The 24,686-nt window shown below is 39.3% G+C and overlaps 1 protein-coding gene across 1 annotated transcript; it reads right to left on the reverse strand.

Annotated features, from left to right (window-relative positions):
* Positions 1-2,308: 2,308 nt before the first annotated feature.
* Positions 2,309-24,308, reverse strand: TFRC (transferrin receptor). The gene is given in 18 exon segments (NM_001003111.1): positions 2,309-2,551; positions 3,496-3,636; positions 5,691-5,912; positions 7,455-7,536; positions 7,748-7,806; positions 9,690-9,757; positions 10,619-10,682; positions 12,207-12,292; positions 13,403-13,522; positions 14,288-14,445; positions 15,941-16,080; positions 16,650-16,748; positions 17,394-17,507; positions 19,615-19,720; positions 19,896-20,045; positions 21,524-21,737; positions 23,106-23,316; positions 24,273-24,308. Coding segments are annotated over 18 exon segments (2,313 nt in total).
* Between the last annotated feature and the right edge of the window lie 378 nt (positions 24,309-24,686).

A 24,686-nucleotide genomic window follows, 5' to 3' on the forward strand; every position in this document is an offset into this window, starting at 1 on the left:
CCAAACCAGGAATCCCAGCTATGACCTTTCTGCTTGGCTACACTAAATACCAGTTCAAGATAAAATGCTGTGAAGACTAAAAAGACCAAAAGCAGTGAAGCTGTAATAATCTATGTCTTCTAGGTTAGCTTAAGCAGGTGATGCTAAGTCTAAGAAACGTAAGAGACTCTACGGACTTTTTCTTAGGTGTCGATTTCTTCAGGGTGAACTGTCCTATGACAAACAGCTGATTATCAAGTTTATAATGATGGTTGACTAGAAAATAAAGTCTTTAGTCATGTAGCTTCAAACTCATTTGTTCACATCTATATTTAACTTAAAACCACCACATACTAATGGGTAGGTAGAAATGATCAAAGATCCTTTTGCAAGCTTCGCTTCCCTACACCCTTCACCCCCCACCCCCGCCCCTCCACGAGCCTTGCAGGCAAATTTCCCGATTTAAGCTAAAAGGTCAATTCTGGATTCAAAGTAATATAAACTAAGTTTACAGGAAACAACATGCAAATAAGGGGATAAAGTTAAATTCATTTGTCAACAGCAAACATTATAAATGTATACTACTATCCCGCTAAACAGAAGACCTGGAGAAACCACAAGTGAAATACTACATTAGGTTTAAAAACAAGGAATCTTGAAGGAAGTAATTTTATTTTATAGTGGTTGAATTCACTCACCAAATGTTTAATGACCATAAAATGTTTCTGCAACTAAAACTAAAAGAGAATTACAGGGAGCTGGGAATACATGTTAGATACTAACGATCTTCAAGCTTTGAAGATGTCATTGCATGAAGAAAATTATGGGAAACACTGTTCCCGATAATTACGTACACCCTTAGTGTAACATATGGAGATCACTGTCTCCGATATAGACACTGTGGTAGGCAAAAACTACCTTGTTCTTTATACATTATGGAAGACACTGCTCCCGATAATGTGAGTTAGGTTTGTGACAAAGGTACTGGAAATTTTGCAAAATTCGAATTAAAGTTACACCATGGATAAACTGAGCGGTAAAATTTCACACATAGGAGTACTATCACAGCCTTTAAGTGACATTAATTTATAACTTGGTCACAATTCCTTTCCTTTAAGAGAACTTCCACTTTTATCTGGTTGGCTAAACAGAAGTCTAACTTGATTAGCAACTCCTAATTAAATGGAATTCTTCACCGATATTTAGCTTTATAATTTTATTTGGCTTGTGGCTGTTTTCTAGAACCCTCAAATGTTGACCATAAATGCAAAACTTCCAGTATCTGTTGGGTTTTATTAGCAGATGCTGCTTTTATAAAAAAAAACGACAGTATAACTGTCATAATTATGGAAGGCACTGCTTCCGATAATTATCTTCTATAAAAAAAACACCATTTATAGTGAACTCTGTCACTGATAAATAAACAATAAATATCTCAGTGCCAAAATGATAGAAAGCTTTTCCAAAAAATTAACACTTTGGCCAAAATTTGGCAGTGTGTTCTTTAACGTCTGACAAACTGAGTTTGAAATTAAACACCTGAAGCTGGTTCTCTTTCAAAAAATACTTTGGGAAACACAAAAACCACAAAAAACTAATAAAGGCTTATCGGGCAGGGGCAGAGGAAAATAAAATATAGGTCTTTGGCTTCTGGTCTCCCCTCTCATAAATAACCTTGAGGTTAACGCATTAAGGCCTTATTCCTGTGATAACGGTTGAACCTCATCTTATCCAGCTGAAGGACCTGTTTCAGATCTCCTGGGCAAGAAAACAAGTCCCATCTCTTCTGAAAGTTAACTGTTTCATTCAGGGATATGGAAACCAGCTAAATCCTTAAAGAAGGCATATATCTCGTTTGGAGAATGAGGTCTTAACACCTGGTATCTCCTATCCAGCTTCAGGTGAAGGTAGAGGATCACACTAAGCTACCATTTTCAACCTTCAGCAGATACCACCCTCCTACTCCCCCTTAGAAGATACCAGTTCACGTCCTTAGGATTTAGAGCAATAGTTCATGTAACTGGTTCTTACTTTTTCATAACTGTAACAATAAAGAGGCAGTTACCATACAAAGCATTTAAAATTTTAGAGATAATCAGAGAAGATTCTATCTTGAATATCTTTAAGTGGTTATGCACTTTAACTTGAAGTACAAGTACCTACCCCCGTATGAAAAGCTGCTGCCTAAAGACATCTAGGAGTATCAAGGTGGTTGGGTAGAAATTTAACGATACTAGGTTTTGTAGTCCTACTAAAAATTGAGCACAACCAGCACAAGTCTAAAAGTCACACTACCCTGATGTTCTTATAGAAGTGATGGGCATCACATTTAAAGCTCATTGTCAATGTCCCATATGTCACCAGAGAGGGCATTTGCAGCTCCTTGAATAGTCCAAGTTGCTAGAGCCAACTGATTTCTCAACAGTGTTTCATTAAAAGCACTCTTATTTTTCTGACGCAGCTTCAAATGCTCCACTAAAGCTGGCAGAGTGTGAGAGCCAGAACCCCAGAAGATATGACGGAAAGGAGAATCTCTTGGAGATACATAGGGTGACAGGAAGTTATGTTCCACCTACAAAAGCAAAAACACAAGAGAATTTACACAGATTTCTTGCTGTGAGGGAAGGACCTGATATCAGTAAGACAACTGTCCTTCTCTCACTTTAAATGTTAAAATCCCCCACATTTAAGGATGTGGAGAACCAGGCTACTAATCTTCTAACGTTAAAATTATAAACTGTCAATTCCTTTGTAAAAGTGAACTAATTGCATTGTTTTTTTTTTTTTTTTTTTAGTTGCAGCATATATATGGAAGATTTACAATTTCCCATTGTAATCAAGTCTTCTACCTCCTTCCTAGCAGATTAAGATAAAAGCTGTTAAGGGCTGAAAACAGGAATACAGATAAAATGACAGCTAAAAACCATTAGTGATCCTTTCCTAAAAATGTTTTTAAAATCTAAAAAGGTTACGTCTAGGTCAAATGCCTCTTGTATTTCTATTTTAGATATGTCAGTTCAAGGTCTTGCTAATAAGAGTTAAAAAATCTGTGCTCAGGGCGCCTGGGTGGCTCAGTGGGTAAAGCATCTGCCTTTGGCTCAGGTCATCAACCCAGGGTCCTGGGATCGAGCCCTGCGTCAGGCCCCCTGCTCAGCGGGGAGCCTGCTTCTCCCTCTGCTGCTCCTCCTACTCTCTCTCTCTCTCTCAAAAATAAATAAATAAAATTTAAAGAACATTAAAAGAAATCTGTACTCAATTTTTCCCCCCCCAAACACACAAGGGTTTATTTACAAGCTCGAGCTTGGGTCCAAGTATACCCGACACAGCAGAGCAGGGACTTGGACCCCGAGGTGGGTTTCAGCTTAGTTTTAAGGAATGGTCTAGTCTGTACTCAATTTTAAAGCAGCACAGGATTCTAGGCTCCTGGAGTTACTACTCTAGTTTTTAGAAATGCAAGATTTACCAATTAAAAATCAGCATACTTTTCTTTTCAGTTCTCTTTGGGCATTTACTTACTTTCATGATACGGTCATTGATCTCCCTCATAACAAATCTGTTTGTTCTCTCTGCGTTCTTATAATCTGTTGTTAGTCTGGAGGTGGCTCGGAAAAAGTCTCCACGAGCAGAATACAGCCACTGTAGGTTCAGACCCATCTCCTGAAGGAGAAAGACATTAAACTCTCCATTAGATGTTCTATTTCTAAGGATGTTATTCCACGTTATCTTTCTAATTTAGTGGTTACAACTGCAATGATTCTGATAAGGGGATGACTCCTGGACAAAGCTCAAGACTCCAAGAATGCTAGACTTAAACACCTTACCTAGGAGGTCCCAGACTCTACGAACTTGAATATATTTGTATCTAGGGACGCCTGGGTGGCTCAGCAGTTGAGCATCTGCCTTTGGCTCAGGGCATTATCCTGGGGTCCCAGGATCGAGTCCCACATCAGCCTCCCTGCGTGGAGCCTGCTTCTCCTTCTGCCTGTGTCTCTGCCTCTTTCTCTCTCTCTCTGGGTCTCTCATGAATAAATAAATAAAATCTTAAATATATATATATACATATTTGTATCTGAGCCTGGCAGATGGCGTATTTATCCATTCTTAGCCTCACAAGGAAGCTGTCCTCAACAAGAAATATAACAGGCAGCCGGGGTGGCTCAGCGGTTTAGCGCCACCTTCGGCCCAAGGCGTGATCATGGAGACCCGGATCGAGTCCCACATCAGGCTCCCTGCATGGAGCCTGCTTCTCTCTCTGCCTGTGTCTCTGCCCAACCCCCTCGTGAATAAATAAATAAAATATTTAAAAAAAAAAAAAAAGAAATACAACATAATTTACTCAATACATAATTCCTGTACCATATATTGTTTCCAGTCCAATTTCCCTATAGGGGAAATTTTAAACATTTTGGCTCAATGAACTTCAGAATTCAGTGATTTGTCTCCAAAGTCCCATTTTCTAATCAATTACAATTAGTTTCAAGTTTCAAGAAAGCCATAATCATTAAGATTTATCAGTGATTTACTTCATTTAAGGGATCCGTTATGGATAACGGATCCATATTAATTCCATAACGAGCTGGAAACTACATACTAATATTAACTTCATTTTGTCAAGCATTTGAATATAACACAGCAGGATCAACACTATAACTATTGTTATTTGGGGGATCCCTGGTGGCTCAGTAGTTTAGCGCCGCCTTCGGCCCACGGCGTAATCCTAGAGACCTGGGATCGAGTCCCACATCGGGCTTCCCTCCCGCATCGGGAGCCGGTTTCTCCCTCTGCCTGTGTCTCTGCCTCTCTGTGTGTGTCTCTCATGAATAAATGAATTAGAAAAACAAAAACTATTGTATTCGGGTATAACTATTGGCTATGTTCTATCTCCATTTGTGAGATCCCTGGAAGGCATATATGACATACGGCCTGAACTCATAGGTTCAGTCATGGTTCAAATTTTTATATTCTCTGGGACCTCTTTATAAGTTGCTTGAAATTACAAACTTAACATATCTTGGCTAATTAGACTCCAAAATACTTACTGTGGTGTATTCTAGATTTATAACCCACCACTTCTCAGCTTTCCTTTCAAATGAGTTACGAATTCTAAAAAAAATTATACATTAGTTCACTTTGAAACATACTTCAGCTACCAATCATGTCCTTCCTCAGGAACCACTAAACATCGCTCTTCAAACTGGTATTTCAGCAATGAGAACCTGATTTTAGGGCATCTGGGTGGCTCAGTGATTGACCATCTGCCTTTGGCTCGGGTGGTGATCCCGGGTTCCTGGGATGAGTCCCGCATCAGGCTCCCTGTGAAGAGCCTGCTTCTCCTTCTTCCTATGTCTTTGCTTCTCTCTGTATGTCTTCTCATGAATAAATATTTTTTAATCCTTTTTTTAAAAGATTTTATTTATTTATTCATGAGAGAGATAGAGGCAGAGACACAGGCAGAGGGAGAAGCAGGCTCCATGCAGCATGCAGGGAGCCCGATGTGGGCCTCGATCCCGGGTCTCCAGGATCAGGCCCCAGGGTGAAGGTGGCACTAAACCACTGAGCCACCACCCGGGCTGCTCTTTAAAAATCTTAAAAAAAAAAAAAAAAAAAAAAAGAAAGAAAGAAAGGAAAGAAAGGAAAGAAAGGAAAGAAAGAAAGAAAGAAAGAAAGAAAGAAAGAAAGAAAGAACGAACCTGATTTTAATTAATGCTCACCTTTATGTCTGTCCTGAATTGGTTCATATCCCTCACAAATGAAAGTATTCTGTCATTATACATCTCATAGTTCAGGTTCAATTCAAGATCATAGGTAAGTTTCATTATAAGCTGACCAGCTACTTCTGCTGCTCCACGTGCCATTTTGTTCAACTGAGGAATTTTCTGATTCAGGTTCTCATAGAGATCCATGGTAGTACCCAAGTAAGGATAATCTGTGTCCTGAAAAACAAAGCTAGGTGAATGGACTCACAGGTGGGTCATCAGAGTAGGAGCCTCACATTTGTCTTACCATCAAGGTGATAGTAGTTGCGATTCTTCCTTGCCCACTATTCTGGTACCACTTTTGCTACTTCCTCTGAACCTAACCTACTTCTAGAACGAGCGCTTTCTTCTAGGTCCTATAGAATTCTTATTCTATTGCATTATATACCCTGAACAGATAGATCTCTAGCCAAATTTCTTGAGGTTATATCTTTGTTTTCTTCTCTCTGAGAAGTTTGGCTCATTAAATGACGAAAGAGGACAGCATGCATGAAGTGTGCTTTTAGACTAAACTTGACCTTTCTTTTTTTTTTTTTTTAAACTTGACCTTTCTAATGATTCAGCACTCAATCCATTCATACATGTTACCTTTCTAACAAGAATGTCTTAAAAAAAAAAAAAAAGAATGTCTAATGCTCACATGAAGTTCTCTACCTTCATTAGACAAAGTATTTCTTCAACTCTATTTCCTACCATTGTCCTCGGTGACAATCTCACTGATAATCTTTTGATCTGACCTCAATTCTTTGACTATATGGTTCTATATTACCTGCTAGATTTTTGACATCTTAGAAATCAGTAAGAAAAGAAGTTTTTAAAAAACCTTCCGGAGATCAACAGAATTCACCCATAAATCTCCTCAACCCTACCTAGGACCAGACATTCAGTTCTTCCTAGTAGACTAAACAGATAACTGTGATCAGCTATTTCAATGCCATCCACACTGCTGTTCTAGCGGAAGGTCAAGAGAGTTCCAGCTATGTTCAACTCCAGATCCAGAGCTTACATCCACTCAGACCTTTCCCTCCCTAGTCCCAGGCCAAAACACCCAGTGATAAGAAGTCACATGAGGCCCTGGCCTCTGTGGAATGAATAATTTGATGCCAAAGCCAACGGCTTCCACCCTGACCTCCTATACTAATTCTAAGATCTCTTCACCCCTTAGAGCCCACTCCAGGGCTGGCTTTCCAACTCTAGCACTTTGGCACAGAAGCCTTCATCATTTGTTTACTCAGTAGCTTTCAGTGCCTCCAAACTGGCACCTAAAACAAGGTAATCTTGCTCTCCTACAACTTGGTCAGTCTCATAAAGTTGTCTTATAACAACAACTTACATCTGTTTGGCTTTTCTGCTTTTTACTTATAATCCCTGTTTAAGAGATTAACATCTCTGGACAAATGTCTAGAACCATGTTTTAACACGTATCAAGAAAAGCAATGTCCAGGTGAACCTTCCGTTTGGTGGAAATATTCTGTACTTGCAGGGTCCAGTAGGTAACCTTGTTATTAAAACTCATCATACCTAATTGAAAAGACATTCCAGCAAACAAATTCAACTGCTAATTAAGCTAATTGAGAAAAAGTCTACATTAAGACTGGTAATAAGGGAGCATACAATAACTACACATGTCTAACTTCTTAAAACATCTTAAGCATTCTAGGATACTCAAAATCAATCAAAAAAGATCTAAGATATAACTTTAGAGTTCTTTAGACTTACCTCACAAAAACAGAAAGAAACTGCTGGGATTCCAGAATACGCAAGGAAAGGGAAAGCAGCATTATCCAAAGACAATTTCTCGCTGCAAGGAAAGCAAAAATGTGTCTAGAAAGTTTTCTAAAGAGCACTGTGCTATCATGCAACCCCACCCCATCCCCAAATAAATTCTTAAATTGACTCTAAGTATAGGTAAGCTCACTGCAAGGGGAGGGTTAGATTTCTACCTACCACAGCAGGTACTACTGGATGATTCTGCTTTTCTATAAGCTGTTCATTCACTTTTCTCAACTTACACTTTGTTGATCCAGTTGCTGTCCCGATAAAGAGACTGCCCAGTAATTGGATGTTTCACCTATAAAATAAAAAATTAAAAAAAATTAGTGTCACTAAAATGAATCTTTCTAAACATAGTTATTCACAAACATATTTAAGATCTATAAACATTATAAAAAAATTTATTGTATCTTCTTGAAAAAAATTTAAGACCGTTAAAACAATCTCAACTTTCTAAAGTTATTCCTACTAAGCTCATGGTATCAATTCCTTTAGTTACAGGGAGCAAAAAATGTTCTCCTTTAACCATTTTAAAAGTGGCTTAGCCACAATTTCAAAAACCCTTTCTAGCATTCATGATATGCCTATCTTCTTTCTGGTTTTTTCCTTGTAGCACATTTTATACTACCACAACCTAACCTGCAAATACATTACAGCCTTGTTGGAGACGCTACAGCAATTCCTAATTTCCCATAGGATCAACGCCAAGTACTCTGACCCTTCTTCCCTCCGTCTTTTTTTTTTTTTTAATTTTTTTTAAAATTTTTATTTATTTATGATAGTCACAGAGAGAGAGAGAGGCAGAGACATAGGCAGAGGGAGAAGCAGGCTCCATGCACTGGGAGCCTGATGTGGGATTCGATCCCGGGTCTCCAGGATCGCGCCCTGGGCCAAAGGCAGGCGCCAAACCGCTGCGCCACCCAGGGATCCCCTCTCCGTCTTTTTTTTTTTTTTTTTTAATTTTACTTATTAATGATAGGCACACAGTGAGAGAGAGAGAGAGAGGCAGAGACACAGGCAGAGGGAGAAGCAGGATCCATGCACCGGGAGCCCGACGTGGGATTCGATCCCGGGTCTCCAGGATCGCACCCTGGGCCAAAGGCAAGCGCTAAACTGCTGCGCCACCCAGGGATCCCCGCTCCGTCTTTAATCGTTCCGCAGACACCTGGGTGGCTCAGCAGTTAAGCATCTGCCTTCAGCTCAGGTCATAGTCATAATCTCTGGGTCCTGAGATCAAGCCCCAAGTCAGGCTTCCTGCTCAGCAGGGAGTCTACTTCTCCCTCTTCCTCTGTGCTCTCTCTCAAGTAAATAAAATCTTTACAAAAAAAAAAAAAAAATCCAAGATATGGCCTCTAAACCTATTAGCTAAACCATATCCCTCCTTATTGCCAAACTATGGTCATTCACATGCCTGTCTTTACCCAATGAATACTGCATCTGGCCTTCTTGTTTAAGTATTAGGTATAGTTCATTTATTAAAAAAAAAAAATTTAAAGACTATTTTTAAGCAATCTCTACGCCAAACATGGGGCTTGAACTCACAACCCCGAGATCAAGAGTTGCACTGCATACTCCACTGACTGAGCCAGACAGGTACCCCTCCAGTTTAAAGCTTCCGTAACATTCTAACTCCACAGACACCCCCCACTGAATACCCATAGTACTGCTTAAGCCTCAGGAAATTCTGCAATGTTCCAAAACAGACTACATATTTTTTGACATCAGAGCCCTTCATGTACCACCTCCCTCACCTTATATTTACTGAGAATAAATATGTTGTTTACCCTCACCTCACATGGTTCAATAGAGCAAATAAGCCAAGAAATGACTTAAATAATGCTGCTAAAGAATTTATTCTAAATTCCTATACTTGAAAAAAAAATAAATTCCTCTAATTGGTTACACTTCTGATGGCTTAAATATCATTTTCCATCTTTTTGTAAATTAGATGAAAACAGGGGAATCCCTGGTGGCTCAGCGGTTTAGCTCCTGCCTTCAGCTCAGGGCGTGATCCTGGAGCCGTAGGATCGGGTGGGCTCTCTGCATGGAGCCTGCTTCTTTCTCTCCCTCTGCCTGTGTCTCTGCCTCTCTCTATGTCTCTCATGAATAAATAAAATCTTAAAAAAAAATTAGATGAAAAATTAAAAGTTACAAATTTTGGAAAATTAGGTATATACTCACATCTTTCATCGTTTTCTCAAGAAGTGAATATAACAGTGGGCTTGCAGAAACCTTGAAGTTGCTGGTACCTGCAAAGAGATTGTTTTAACATTGTCCCTTCTTAAGTAATTTTTACATGGCTACTTCTACAACTAAAAGTACTCGACAAGAAGGAAGGCAATAATCTAGATGAGTGGCCAAATACAACTATCCTCTTCAAGTAGACAAAAGTGTGATTTAAGAGTCAAGGTTTTGGCAACTGCTAACCCTAATTTGACTCAACTGAAGCTCTTACTCCTAAATTTGCAGATGTTAATGTTAATGATTTGTTTTTTGGTACCTTTCTAGTCCACCTATATTAGAGCACTCATCTGCTAGCTACTGTCAACTTCCCATACTCCATACATTCTGCTGTACAGGTAAGAGGGCAATAAAGATTTAGTTCAATTTTAGCTCCTTCCCTCTTTCTTTCCAGTGAGATATTTCACTATTCTCAGTTCATCCACTGGCTTACGTTTAGAACATTCAAACATTCGTGATGTCACCATCTAGCTAAATGTGAATGAATTAGTCTCTAGAAAGACCATTCTATATGGTATGGTTTAGTTACTTCTGGTCTAAAAATTAGTCCTGACTAGTGGTTCTCAGACTTTAGTGCATCAGAATCACTCAGTGTTTGTTAAAATACAGTTAAAACATAGAAGGTCTGAAATTTTACATTTCTAACAGTTCCCAGGTGATTCTAATGCTGCTAAATGAGGACCACACAGGGAACCTGCATTAAACAAAGCAATCTGCACCCATTCCATAATTTAGTGGATGACTTAAAGCTAAGTCAGTCTTAATCAGGGAATGGACTATGTAAATTGTAAAAAATAATCAGTATCGTTTTAGAAAGTTTTCTAAATAGTTTATCTGAATTCATAAGTAGCTGACGAAAAGATACTTACCAAGAATAGCTTTATCCAGATTAATGTAAGTGAAAGCCTTTAAATGCAAGGAAGAAAGGTATCCCTAGAAGAGAAAGAAAAATACTAAATGTACCAATGTGTTAATCTAATTGTCACATAGAGTAGCTATTACTAGGGACATCTTTTAAATTTATAGTCAATTGAGACTAAATATACAAAGGCAAAAATGATATACAGTTGACTTCCCTAACACAGGGGTTATGGGTGCTGAGCCCCCAACGCAACTGAAAATGCACAATGCACATGTAACCTGACTCCCCCAAACTGAACTACTAATAGCTTACTGTTAACTGGAAGCTTTATAAAAAAAAAAGTTGATTAATGTATATTTTGTATATGAATTATGTACTATATTCTTACAATACAGTAAGCTAGATAAAAGAAAAATGCAAGAAAATCATAAGAAAGAAAATACAGGGACTCCTGGGTGGCTCAGCGGCTGAGCATCTATCTGCCTTTGGCTCAGAGCATGATCCCGGAGTACTGGGGATCGAGTCCCACAAGGTGTTCCCTGTAGGGAGCCTGCTTCTCCCTCTGCCTATGTCTCTGCCTCTCTCTGTGTCTCTCATGAATAAATAAGTAAAAATCGAAAGAAAGAAAGAAAGAGAGAAAGAAGAAAAGAAAAGAAAAGAAACAACAAAGAAACGAAAAAGAAAGAAAAGAAAGAAAATACAAGAAAAGAAAAAAAATAAGAAAGAAAGAGGTGTGGATGCAGGCTGTACTGTCCGGTCCCTTCCTTCCTTCGTTCCTATCCTTCCTTCCTGCCTTCCTTCCTTCCGTCCTTCTCCCCTCCCCCCTCTCCCTCCCGCCCTCCTGCACATACCGCAATCCCGACCATCCCTCACCTCCCGCCCTTCCGTCCAATACAGAAATAAATCCCTAAAGAGGGATCCCTGGGTGGCGCAGCGGTTTGGCGCCTGCCTTTGGCCCAGGGCGCGATCCTGGAGACCCGGGATCGAATCCCACATCGGGCTCCCGGTGCATGGAGCCTGCTTCTCCCTCTGCCTGTGTCTCTGCCTCTCTCTCTCTCTCTCTGTAACTATCATAAATAAATAAAAAAATTAAAAAAAAAAAAAAAAAAAAAAAAGAAAGAAAGAGGAAAAGAAAGGAGAAGAGAAGAAGAGAAGAAGAGAAGAGAAGAGAAGAGAAGAGAAGAGAAGAGAAGAGAAAGAAGAGAAAAGAAAAACTACAGCTAGAGGACTATACTGTATTTTTTTTTTTTAATTTTTATTTATTTATGATAGTCACAGAGAGAGAGAGAGAGAGAGGCAGAGACACAGGCAGAGGGAGAAGCAGGCTCCATGCACCGGGAGCCCGACGTGGGATTCGATCCCGGGTCTCCAGGATCGCGCCCTGGGCCAAAGGCAGGCGCTAAACCGCTGCGCCACCCAGGAATCCCGAGGACTATACTGTATTAAAAAAAAAATCCACATAAGTTGACCTGCACAGTTCAAACCTGTGTTGTTCAGGATCAACTCTAATCAAATCTAAAAAAACATGGTTTCTGGAGGACAAATTAAGTCAAAACAAGTTCAGCTGCCCACTCTAGGTAGTTCAAATACACTACCTCTAGCCATTCAGTGGCACCAATTGCTCCAAAGTCTCCAGCACTCCAGCTGGCAAAGACAATGCTTCTGCTGGGTTTAAAGCCACCTAAAGGATAACAAAAAATTAGTTTTATCTTGGGAAAGGTTATAGGTAGGCAACTGACTTAAGATGAAATCAGAAATTTCTAATTCAAGACAGCAGATTCAAAAATACTTCTTTCCCTTTTGAGACCCCAGGTGAAAGAACAAAAAAAATAAAAATAAAATTTTTTAAAAGTAATCTACCAAAAGAAAATTAAAAGTAATCTACGAAGAACAGGATAAATCATTTTCAAATAAGACTTCAAACACATAGTAGGCACCAAGTTTCTACAGGAAGTCACTTTTTTTCAACTCAATTCTTTGAGCCCCGTATCTTCTGAATCAAGAGATACTTGGAAATCATGGTGTAACTACGATGTGTGCCTTCACCGAAACAATCTGCATATATGTTAATCACTTAAAATACTCGGTTACTTTACAAACAACTGTTATGAAAGTAAAAATTCACAAATTTAAGTTATAAGAGTTTTCAGAGAAAACATTAAGACAGCTTCTTTGGGGCTGTATGTGCCACTGCTCTCCATTTCTCTCCTTTCCTTGGATATATATTTTTCTGTATTATGTGCTTTTGCATAGAAGTTAAGCACTACAACTTACCCTATGACCCAGACTCAAGAATGTGATGGGGGTTTGCATGCATGGGTGTGTGTGTAGAGGAGTGGCATGTACTAAGAGAGAAAGGCTTGAAAGTTAAGTGTGAATATATTATAAATATACATGAACATATCCAGTATTCTAAGTATAATGTATAGAATTACATATTATAACTTTATAACAAAATTATAGAAAATAAGTAGAGGTATACCACTGCTTCCTTCAAAATAGATTCCTTAGAGACCATGCTAGATTTGCCCTATTATTCTGAATCTGTCAAATTAAGAATTAGAGTCCAGTACAACACTTTTTCGGTATTTCAAAGGAGTTGATTCCCAGTGCAATGAAGACACTGCATGGAAAGCTGTTTCAAAGTCAAAGGCAGAGCCAACAAAAGACAACCTACTTCGTACCTAAGAACTCAAGAGTCCGGCACAAGTGAGCCATAATAATATTGGTAAAAGTAAGAAAGCATATATATAACACATAGATCTTCAAGTTCACAAAATTTGTACTCTACCTTTTAAGACCATATCAGAGAATATCCGGGCAAGTTCCAATAGGAGAGCTGTTCCTACGCTAGACTTTGCAGCTCCAGGACCCCAGGCATCCCTCTGAGCCCCTATTACAACATAGCGATCTTAAAAAAAAAAAAGATAAATTATACAGTTAGCTCTTTTTACCTGTTTTCTAATATTGAACTCAAGAATAATCATGTTAGTAAAAAGGATAAAAATACAGTATATGTGCTAAGGATAAGGTGCTTCATCAAATCTGACTTAGAACTCTGGGAACCAAAAATTCACACGACAAAGAAAAATATTCACGTGACAATACTAATTTATTTTTCCTTATTAGTATTGCTACTCTTTTTCCAAATTACCAGTTAAGTTTACTCATCGACTACTTATTTGTGCCCTCTAATTATTCAATAAGCAACCTAAGTCCAAGGGCTTTCCTCACTAAATGGCAGGACTATTAGCTTCTGCTTAAATAGGTAGATGGTCTATTCGAGGGGGTCAGTAAATCACAGCCTACCTGCGCATTCAGTACATATCATTTATGGCTGTTTTCATGCTACAACGTCAAAGTTAAGTAATTGCAACAGAGACTGTATAGCCTGCAACATCTTTATCATCTGCCCCCTCTAAGAAGAAATGTGCTTACTGCTGATCCATTCAGTAACTTAAAAAGAGATTACCTAGTCATAATGGTCAGTTTTTGACCAGTTTATTTCCTAGAACCTATTATCTTCCAATAAAACTGACACTTAAACAGTTCGCTTCAGGACAGACAAGAGTCAGCATCCACAAAACCAAGCCAAAGCCAGCTTGCCAGCACTCCCTCTTCTGGCCACATTCTTAAGACAAAAAAAAAACAAAAACAAAAAACCAAGGGTCCTTACCAGGTTCTTCAAAACCTTTAATAACTCCAAAAACGTTAAAAATTCTTATCTCTTTCAGCACATTGTTCACAGTGAGATTCACATTCTTGTTTGAGGACGTTTCCAGCCTACACGAGGGGTCTATTTCCCAGGCAGAAGGACAGTCTCCTTCCATATTTCTAGAAAAATACAGACATCAGAGTTTTTTGTTTTTTTTTTTTAATTTTTATTTATGGTAGTCACACACAGAGAGAGAGAGAGAGAGAGAGAGAGAGAGAGAGAGGCAGAGACACAGGCAGAGGCAGAAGCAGGCTCCATGCACTGGGAGCCCGACGTGGGACTCGATCCCGGGTCTCCAGGATCGCGCCCTGGGCCAAAGGCAGGCGCCAAACCGCAGCGCCACCCAGGTATCCCTCAGTATACATTCTTATCCTAGTTATAAAATAATATTTTCTTGCTGCTGATGGTTAGGTCTATCTTCCCCTAATTCCTCATGTTACCCGAATAATGAGTGCTCTACTTATATGTCAAAACATAATTACTCCCCACTTTACAAGGGTAAGATAGGGAGCTGGCTTCACGAGTTAGGGAAGACTTGTAAGTGGTGATAAGAATGATCTGATTTGAAATTTAAGTAAAAGTCAATAAAAATCACCTATTAAAAAGGCCTCACAAATAGCATTTTAATAGTCACACAGTATTAGATATGTGTTCTTACATGTAGATGCTCTTCGTTTGAAACCAATCACCCTGTTAAGTAGAATATAGTTTAACTATCTATGGATCCCTGGGTGGCACAGTGGTTTGGCGCCTGCCTTTGGCCCAGGGCACGATCCTGGAGACCCGGGATCGAATCCCACATCGGGCTCCCAGTGCATGGAGCCTGCTTCTCCCTCTGCCTATGTCTCTGCCTCTCTCTCTCTCTCTGTGACTATCATAAATTAAAAAAAAAAACAAAAAAAAAAAAAACTAAGTTAAAGAAATGTCATCAGCGAGGTTAGAGTAACTTGTTCTAGGTCACACAGCAAATAAATGCTCACGTTAAGTGTCTGAGAGTAGGTCTATATCCTATGCCAATGCCAGGTGGGAAATACGTCCAGATCAAAATAAAAACTAATGATAAGTACTCTAATCAGACTGGGTTCTGATTAGAGGGAGGATAGGATACCCAGGACTAATGAGTGTAAAGCATCTGGAAACTGTCACGAGATCGGAGGATAGTCAATCTACGAACCAGAAAACCTGAATTATTCTGTTGCTAAGAGAAAAATCTAGAACTAATGGGTCTTATAGGGAATAAGATTTCATCTCAACAATGAATCCTGTCAGATCTACTCCAATAACTGAACAGGTTGCCATAGGCAACAGAGTGCTTTACCTCAGAAGTCCTCAAGCAGAAGCTCTGCCAGGAATAGTACCCAAGGAATTCACTGGGTAAACTGAACAAGGAACCACTGAGCTTATATATCAAATGTCTAATTATTAAGATTACTTTATGGAGGAAAAAATTCATGTTTATGTACAGCAAAGTAATAGCTATGCACCCAAGATATGCCAAATAAGGAAAATTAGAGCCAACTGTTTTAAAATCTTATCAAATTAACTGAAATGATTATTATTCCTTTCTAGTCATAAAATCAGTTTTCAAATAAAAGCTTTTCAATAAGAACTTACTCAAACAACTTTTCTGCAGCAGCTCTGGAAATTGTTTGGACAGGTATGCTGGGCAATCCTGACGACTGAGACGGTGGAAACTGAGTGTGATTGAATGACGGGAATCCAGGCGTGTACGGGTCACCTGTTCCCAGGTGAGCCTGTAAAACAAAAGAATAATGTGCTCTGTCAGGCATTTGTTCAAGAAATCCCCAGAAGATTGAGATTCAGTGTAAGGATAAAGCCTAAATTTAGTTTAGCACCTCAAAGCCTGAAGGCCTGAGTGTCTCTACATGTGACTCTTGTTTTTATATGCCATATACCCAATTCTCAATTCAAGACACTGTTGAAAATTTCTGTTAGCAATTAATAAGTAGGTCCCTGAATCACATAATCCATCTTTTTTGTTAATGCTAAGGCCCTCCCAGGGAAAAAATTTTAAAAGAGTGTATTTAAGGAAGGAATGTTATACTTCCACTAATGCAGATGGAACCCAGCAATTTATAGAACTCAAAAACTCAGGACCCCTGGGTCGCTCAGCTGTTTGGTGCCTGCCTTCGGCCCAAGGTGTGATCCTGGAGTCTCAGGATCGAATCCCACATCGGGCTCCCTGCATGGAGCCTGCTTCTCCCTCTGCCTATGTCCCTGCCTCTTTCTCTGTCTCATGAATTTAAAAAGAAAAGAAAAGAAAAAACACAAAAACTCATTTACTTAAGAAATAAGAACTCACATGTCCAAAGAATGGAATCCGTGCATTAACAATTGGAAATCTAGCCTGGTCCATGTATATCAAGACACCAAGTGCATTATAACTTTGAGCGTTTGCAACCTAAAAGGAAAACAGGTAAAGATCAGAAAATCCAGATGTAATCACACAAAATTAGAATACATATTGGGCTTTATGCTATAATAAAGGGTTACAGAGGACTATACTGAATCCCCCCCAGTGTTTCAAGTGTTTCAGATACTTTATATATGTTTGAGATAAAAATTCTTGCCTTAACTCATTAAGGGGTTTCAAAGACAAGAGAAATAATAAAAACTCATCCAATACAACCACTGTCTTTTGATATTTTCTATTCTAGGCCCTTACAGAGGTTTGACTTAAGTTTCCTTTTTATAAAACAGTTATAACTAAATTCTATAAAATTCAGCTCTATGTAACATAATGAAGCACCTTAATTTAACGGTCCTATATAATAGGATATTGTTGTTTTAAACTTAAACTGCTTTCACTTAAGCATTTCTGATTACTTCATTTTCACTAAAAGACAGTGACTGCAGAATATTCCAAGTGGTTATACCATAGTTTTAGAAGTGTTCTATAGTTTAATTAGAATTTATTTGACCTGTTGAACACTTCAATAAATTGTTATTAGGTATGAGATTTTAAGACTGACAGCTTCCAGAATGTAAAAAAAAAAAATTTTAAATGAAGAATGGAATGATACAAATGTATTTAAATAATACTCACCTTTTCAGCAAAAGTGATTTTCCCTGCTCTAGCGATCACTAAAGATCCATTCACAGGAGATTTTAAATTCTCGAAGTCTTTTTTGGTGCCAAAATTAACATGGACCAGTCTACCCTAGAATAAAGACAGGGTTAGTGAGCATTAGAGTCTGAGATAGGATGGTTTTACAGATCAAACCTAAGAGAGAAAACAGGGATTAAAAAAAGAGGCCAGAGCCTAGAATGAATATAAGAGAGTTCTGGTCAAACTGGTCAGAGTATTCAGGAGTGAATCAAGACTTCTGGCCTCCTATATTCACATCTTGTATCATCACACACTGTCTTTAATTTGCATTGACCTATTGACATTTAATCTCTTTTACATTGCTTCCAGTATTTTAGGGGGAGAGAGAGCTAACAGGATAGGATAAACAGAGACATATACCAATATAAATACTGTAGGGACACCTGGGTAGCTCAGTGGTTGAGCATCTATCTGCCTTCAGCCCAGGCCATGATCCTGGAGACCCGGGATCGAGTCCCACATCGGGCTCCCTGCATGGAGCCTGCTTCTCCCTCTGCCTGTGTCTCTGCCTCCCTATGTCTCTCATGAATAAATAAGTAAGTCTTTAAAAAAAAAATACTGTAGGCTAGTCCTAGCAGCACCAACTACATAAACTTCCTAACATCTGAATGCTAGATAATTGAGGACATATGAAGGAATAGGTCTTAACTGAAAATTCTGATAATCTATGTGAAAATTGTTAAACACTGTTATAATTGACTTGCACAGCAACTTTTAGATGTTTATAAAAGCGGTCTCACCAAAAATAAAAAAAAAATAAAAAATAAATAAAAGCTGTCTCATAATGTTCCTAAATTCTATTAATAGAGCTATAGGCTAAAACTGACAATCAAATATCTAATATAGAAAGTTTGTGGGCCAACTAAAAACCTCAATGTTCAGGGTGCCTGGATGGCTCAGTGGTTATCAGTGGTCTGCCTTTGGCTCAGGTCGTGATCCTAGGGTCGTGGGATTGAGTCCTGCATCAGGCTTCCCACGGGGAGCCTGCTTACCCCACTGCTTAGGTCTCTGCTCTCTGTGTCTCTCATGAATAAATAAAAATCTTAAAAAAAAAAAAAAAAAAACCCTCAGTGTTCATTTTCTTAAAATTTAAAAGAAAGAGCAGGGTGGGGCAGAGGTAGAAAGTACCAAGCAGACTCCACACTCAGTGTGGAGCCTAACACAGGGCCTGATCTCATGACCTGAGATCATGACCTGAGCTGCAACCAAGAGTCCGGTGCCCGATTGTGCCACGGCACCTCCAAACCCTCAATGTTCTTTGCCAGAACAATCTACCCACTTTCAAACCCCTAGTTTGTAGACAGCCAGGGAAAGTGATACAGCACAGGTAAGACTTCATCTAGCTTGGAAGGCATCCACTAGGTAGACCCCTGACATACAAACATATGTTTTTTAACCTGAAAAACCTAGATAGATCTTTTTAATTTCTTTATTAGTTTGGCCATATTTGCCTACATTTTAAAAAATCAAGCATTAAAGATTCAGGCTAAGACTAGACTTCAGCCAAGATAGTTACTTATATCTGTCCTCACATGGAACCTTGATATTCACATTCATCCAGCAAACCCCACCATGAGTCACCATGCGTCAAGCACTGTCCAAAGCTCTGTGACATAGCAGTAAATGAAGCCAACCTCTAGCCCTTCAAGTAGCTTATTATTTTAATGTGGAAAGAGATAATGTCAGGTGTGTCAGTGAAGAAAAATAACACAGGATAAGGGGAAGTGATTGGAGGAAGGCTATTTTTAACAAGATAATCAAGGAAGACTTCCCTAAAGAGGTAACAGTAGAGAAGAGACTTGCACAAAATGAGGAAAAGGTCACATTGATATTTAAGGGAAGAGTTTTATAAAGGCCTTGAGGAAGAAACGTGCCTGTGTTTGAGTGTTTGTTTGAGGAACACCAGGGAAGCTGGGGTAGCCAAAGCACCATGAAAGAGGAAGAAAGTAGGATTACTTAGGGCCCTGCTGTCCTTATAGGAGAACTTGGGGATTTTACTTTCACTGTGGCATAGGAGGGTTGAAAACAAGAGTATTTCATCATTAGTCACATTTTACAAATAAATTTATACCAAAATTCCTAAGAAAGGTAATGATAAGGAGTTTCCTGGGCTATTCAACAGGGAAAAAAGTCTCATGTACGGTTTTGCCTTACTTACGGTAACTGTCGTTGCCTTACTGTATGCCACGTAACCCTCAGGACTCTCCGCCAGGTATACCAAGTCACTCTCCATATCCACTATGGTCACCGTGTTTTGAGCATTGCTAAAAAAGATTAAGTTAAATTAAGCTGAAGCTAAGGACAACCTTGGGGAAATAAATTAAATGACTAACACATTTAGCATTTTACTTACATTATTTATCTTGAAAGTCTCTGCTATATTAGCACACCTGAAAGTAACTACCTGTATAAAAATCAGTTTACCATCTTTCAACATACCTGCTTTTGACCTGGATCTTAACAAAATGTTCATCACGCCAGGATTTGCTAAGTTGAAATTCACGGAATCGATTCTCAATTAATAAAGCAAGGCTTTCATCTTTTTGAGATCCAGCCTCACGAGGCACATACGAATTTTCATTCAGCCACCTAGAGGAAAAAAGGTCACTGTTAATAAACAATGAACTCAAATAGTAAGCAAATTTTCCTTTAAGATTCTATTTATCTGACAGAAAGAGCACAAGCAGGGGCAGAGGGAGAAGCAGGCTCCCCACTGAGGAAGGAGCCCAGGACCCTGGGATCATGACCTGAAACGAAAGCAGATGCTTAACTGACTGAGCCGCCCAGGCGCCCCAAGCAAATTGTTTTAAAAGCGTAACTCAATACTATTCATCACAGTTAAGCTAAATTAACTGTGACCCAAAATTTCTGGATTGACTAGAGACAAACTTAGAAGGAAAAAACCTGCCAAATATCTGAAGAAATTTATGACCTCAGCTTGTTAAAACCTCCTTATCCAAAGTAAACTAGTCCTTCAAGAGAATCATCATAAGGGAGTACCTGCCTAGGGTAGTTTTAGGGAAAGGAGTAGATTCTAAGAGGATCCACTGTAAGCAAAATGAAAGATAGCGTTACTGTTGGTGAGTTCAGGTATGGCTTTAATTTTCACCTACTTTGAAGCAAAACTACTTCTTGTCCTGATCTCCTATATCTCATTGTAAATACATATATATGTAAGATATAGGTTATCTGATTTTTTTGGTAAACTCCAGTCTCATTTGATCCATAATGCCTGGTATAGAGTAAACACAAGTAATTGATGAAATAAAAATGCCCAAGATTCCTAAAACTAAGACTAAGAATTATTGTACAACTGAAACCGTAGGAAGCCAGCTTATAGGTAAAAGAATAAATTCTTAAGAGTTAGGTATGTCTAAGGAAGATCTTAAAAACCAAAGGACAGAAACCTTAAGGACACTTCTTAGGGTGTGGATTAATGAAAACCAGAAGAAATCAAGGAATACTATTATGTCTCTATATCAAGCTGAGCAGTCAAGTTAGTCCTGATCTAAAGAATACATAAGGCGGGATCCCTGGGTGGCGCAGCAGTTTGGCGCCTGCCTTTGGCCCAGGGCGCGTGATCCTGGAGACCCGGGATCGAATCCCACGTCGGGCTCCCGGTGCATGGAGCCTGCTTCTCCCTCTGCCTGTGTCTCTGCCTCTCTCTCTCTCTCTGTGTGACTATCATAAATAAATAAAAATTAAAAAAAAAAAAAAGAATACATAAGGCCTTATGGATAGTAGGAAAGGATGCCCTTGTGGATAGCAGGAAAGCTCAGCGTGACCTGCAAGGGGTAAGATAAAAATATCAAAGCAGAAACAAGTCTGATAGCAAGCAACAAGCTATAAAGAGCCAGATGACAAAAGGATCAAAGACCTGCGGAATTTTTTAAAGAAAAATGAGTGTCCTCTCAGAAATTTTTTTCACAAACATAGTTTGAATTCCTTATTGTTTACCCACCCCTTAACTCTAAGAAGTCTTCCCTCCAGATTGTAATGTTTGTTTTGTAATCACTGCTCTGAATAGCCACTATGTGTTTAGATACTGTGAAGCAGCTCAAGCTTACCTCATGGTGTTGGTGAAATCTGTGTTACTCAGTCTCTCTGACAACATTGTTTTGAGGTCCGTCCAAAATAAGCGAGAAGGTGTTTCAGGGAAGTACTCTTCTGTTTCTGAGGGTTCTGTTCCCTCTGTCCCCAGAGCCTCTGTTCCTGTTGGTCTTTCACATTCAGCTTTTGGTTCTACACGTTTACAGTAGCCCAAGTAGCCAATCATAAATCCTAAGGATAAGAAGTTTCAGGGCTGAACTCATAGAATTTCATTGATAATATATTCCTATAGGAACTGTTAATATTTTCAGCTAAGCCTTGAAAATACAGGTTTATTCAAATTATAAGCAGTTTCAAAGTAAATAATGAGTCTCAATGTTGTGTTATGTTAAACCATTCAATCGGGCAGCCCCGTGGCGCAGCGGTTTAGCGCCGCCTGCAGCCCAGGGCGTGATCCCGGAGACACAGGATCGAGTCCCACGTCAGGCTCTCTGTGTGGTGCCTGCTTCTCCCTCTGTCTGTGTCTCTGCCTTTTTCTCTCTCTATTAATAAATAAAATCTTAAAAAAAAAAAGAGTCTTTAAACCATTCAATCTAACAAATCACACAGTTGACTCCCAAACAGTGTGTGTGTGGTGGGGGAGGGGGGTTTAAGGGTGTAGTACAAATTCTGCATGTAACTTTTGACTCTCCAAAAACAAATAGCTTACTGTTAACCAGAAGCCTTATGATGACATAAATAACTGATTAACACATATTTTGTATATGTATGATATACTGCGTTCTTAAAATATCCTTTTCTTAGTTTTTTCAATATTTCTAGGCTACGCAGTTGGTCTTTTCAAATTGCCACAAATCTCCAAAAATTTTTCCAATATATTTATTGAAAAAAAATCTGCATAAGTGGACCCACACAGTTCAAGTCCATGTTGTTCAAGAATCAACTGTATAATAACTTTATTTTAATTACGTTACCTTTTTATTTGAAGTTTATTTAAGTAATCTCTACACCCAACATAGGACTTCACCCATGACTCCAATATCAAGAGTCACATGCTTGGGCAGCCCTGGTGGCTCAGTGGTTTAGCGCAGCCTTGGGCCCAGGGCATGATCCTGGAGACCCGGGATCGAGTCCCACGTCGGGCTCCCTGCATGGAGCCTGCTTCTCCCTCTGCCTGTGTCTCTGCCTCTCTCTCTGTCTCTCATGAATGAATAAATAAAATATTAAAAAAAAAAAAAAAAAGAGTCACATGCTCTACTGACTGAGCCAGCCGGGAGTACCTAAATAGTTACCTCTTTAAGAGATAGGTAACTTTTCTTCCCAGAAGCCTTCCTTGAACCCTTAGGGCAAGCTTCTATGCTACAAATATCCTGTGTGTACTTCTAGTATAACATTTGCACATTACAATGAAATGATTCATGTCTCCCTCTCCCCACCAGGCTAAACTCAAGGCAGGCCTAGAATCTTAGTCATCATTATATTCCTAGTGCCTAGCATAATGGCACATAAAAAGGTACAAAATAAACACTGCCTTGACTAAATTAACAGACTTTCTAGAGTCGGTGACAAGGAACATTAAGTTTTGAATGGCACTCTTACCAATCAAGAAAAAGAGGACTACAGCAATAGTCCCATAGCAGATAAATCCATTACACCTTTTTGGTTTTGGGACACTGGCATGATTACCCCTCATGTTATTGTCAACATTTTCTTCTTCATCTGCAGCTAGTTTCATCTCCACATGGCTGTTATCACCATCTACTTGCCGTGCCAGACTAAACCGGGTATAGGACAATGGTTCTCCACCAAACTGAGATTTGGAGAAAAAAAAAGAAAAGAAAGAAAGCATTATGAAAGAAAAGAAAGGGATGAGGAACATTTACAAAGAGTTTGATTAGGGGATGCCTGGGTAGCCTGGGTAGCTCGGTAGCTCAGTGGTTGAGCGTCTGCCTTTGACTCAGGTCATGATCCCGGGGCCCTGAGATCTAGTCCCACATTTTTTTTAAAAAGATTTTATTCATTTATTCATGAGAATACACAGAGGAGAAAGAGAAGCAGAGATACAGGCAGAGGGAGAAGCCGACTCCATGCAGGGAGCCTGATGTGGGACTCGATCCCAGGTCTCCAGGATCACGCCCTGGGCTGCAGACAGTGCTAAACCACTGAGCCACCAGGGCTGCCCTCTAGTCCCACATTGATCCTGCTTCTCCCTCTGCCTGTGTCTCTGCCTCTCTGTGTATCTCTCATGAACGAACAAATAAAATCTTAAAAAAAAAAAGTTTGATTAGGTACTATACTTATTATTAGGCCAATACTAGGACTTGCTATATATTCTTAAGGAAAAAAGTTGCTCTTTCAAAGCAACCTTCTTCCCTATACCCAGTTCTGTCCGTGGCAGATGAGGGCTAGAGCACACATTGGCCTTCTTCATCTCATTCAGCCTTTTCATTCAGGGTGTCTGTTATGTATGTCTATTTACATAGGTATACATTTTGATCAGTGTTTTCTTTAGTTCCTCTTATCTACTTGGCTGTACTCCCATCACACCCAAAATATCCTGAAAGTTCCTCAAGATTTTCCAAGTTAACTCACTCAAGACTGAATACATCCTTCCTTTGTGGGATCCATTACATCTCAAGACCACCACTTCAACACAAACAAATACTGATAGTTTTGAATAATATTTCATGTTTACTGGGTGAGTCATACTTGTATTCTTCGTATTCTCACAAACTGGCAACCAGAAATACAACTTAAATATCTTACCAAGGTAGAGAATGCTGATCTGGCTTGATCCATCATTCTGAGCTGCCACACAGAAGAGCCTAGTGTTAAAACAGAAAATTAATATGAGATGGATACCAGTGTAGCAGATAAGTGAGGGCTTTTCATTACCACACCAGGTTATACATAACAAGTTTACTTTTTTTTTTTTAAGATTTTATTTATTTATACATGAGAGACACAGAAAGAGAGGCAGAGACACAGGCAGAGGGAGAAGCAGGCTCCCTGCAGGGATCCCGATGTGGGACTCGATCCCAAATCCCAGGATCAAGCCCTGAGCATGAAGGCAGACGCTCAACCGCTGAAGCCACCCAAGCGTCCCAGTACTGTAACTTCTGTAACTTATTTTAAACAGCTCAGTTTTTAAAAGTGCATAAGAAATAAAGCAGGGGCGCC

This window comes from Canis lupus, chromosome 33 (genome assembly GCF_011100685.1).
Source record: "Canis lupus familiaris isolate Mischka breed German Shepherd chromosome 33, alternate assembly UU_Cfam_GSD_1.0, whole genome shotgun sequence".
NCBI lineage: Eukaryota > Metazoa > Chordata > Mammalia > Carnivora > Canidae > Canis > Canis lupus.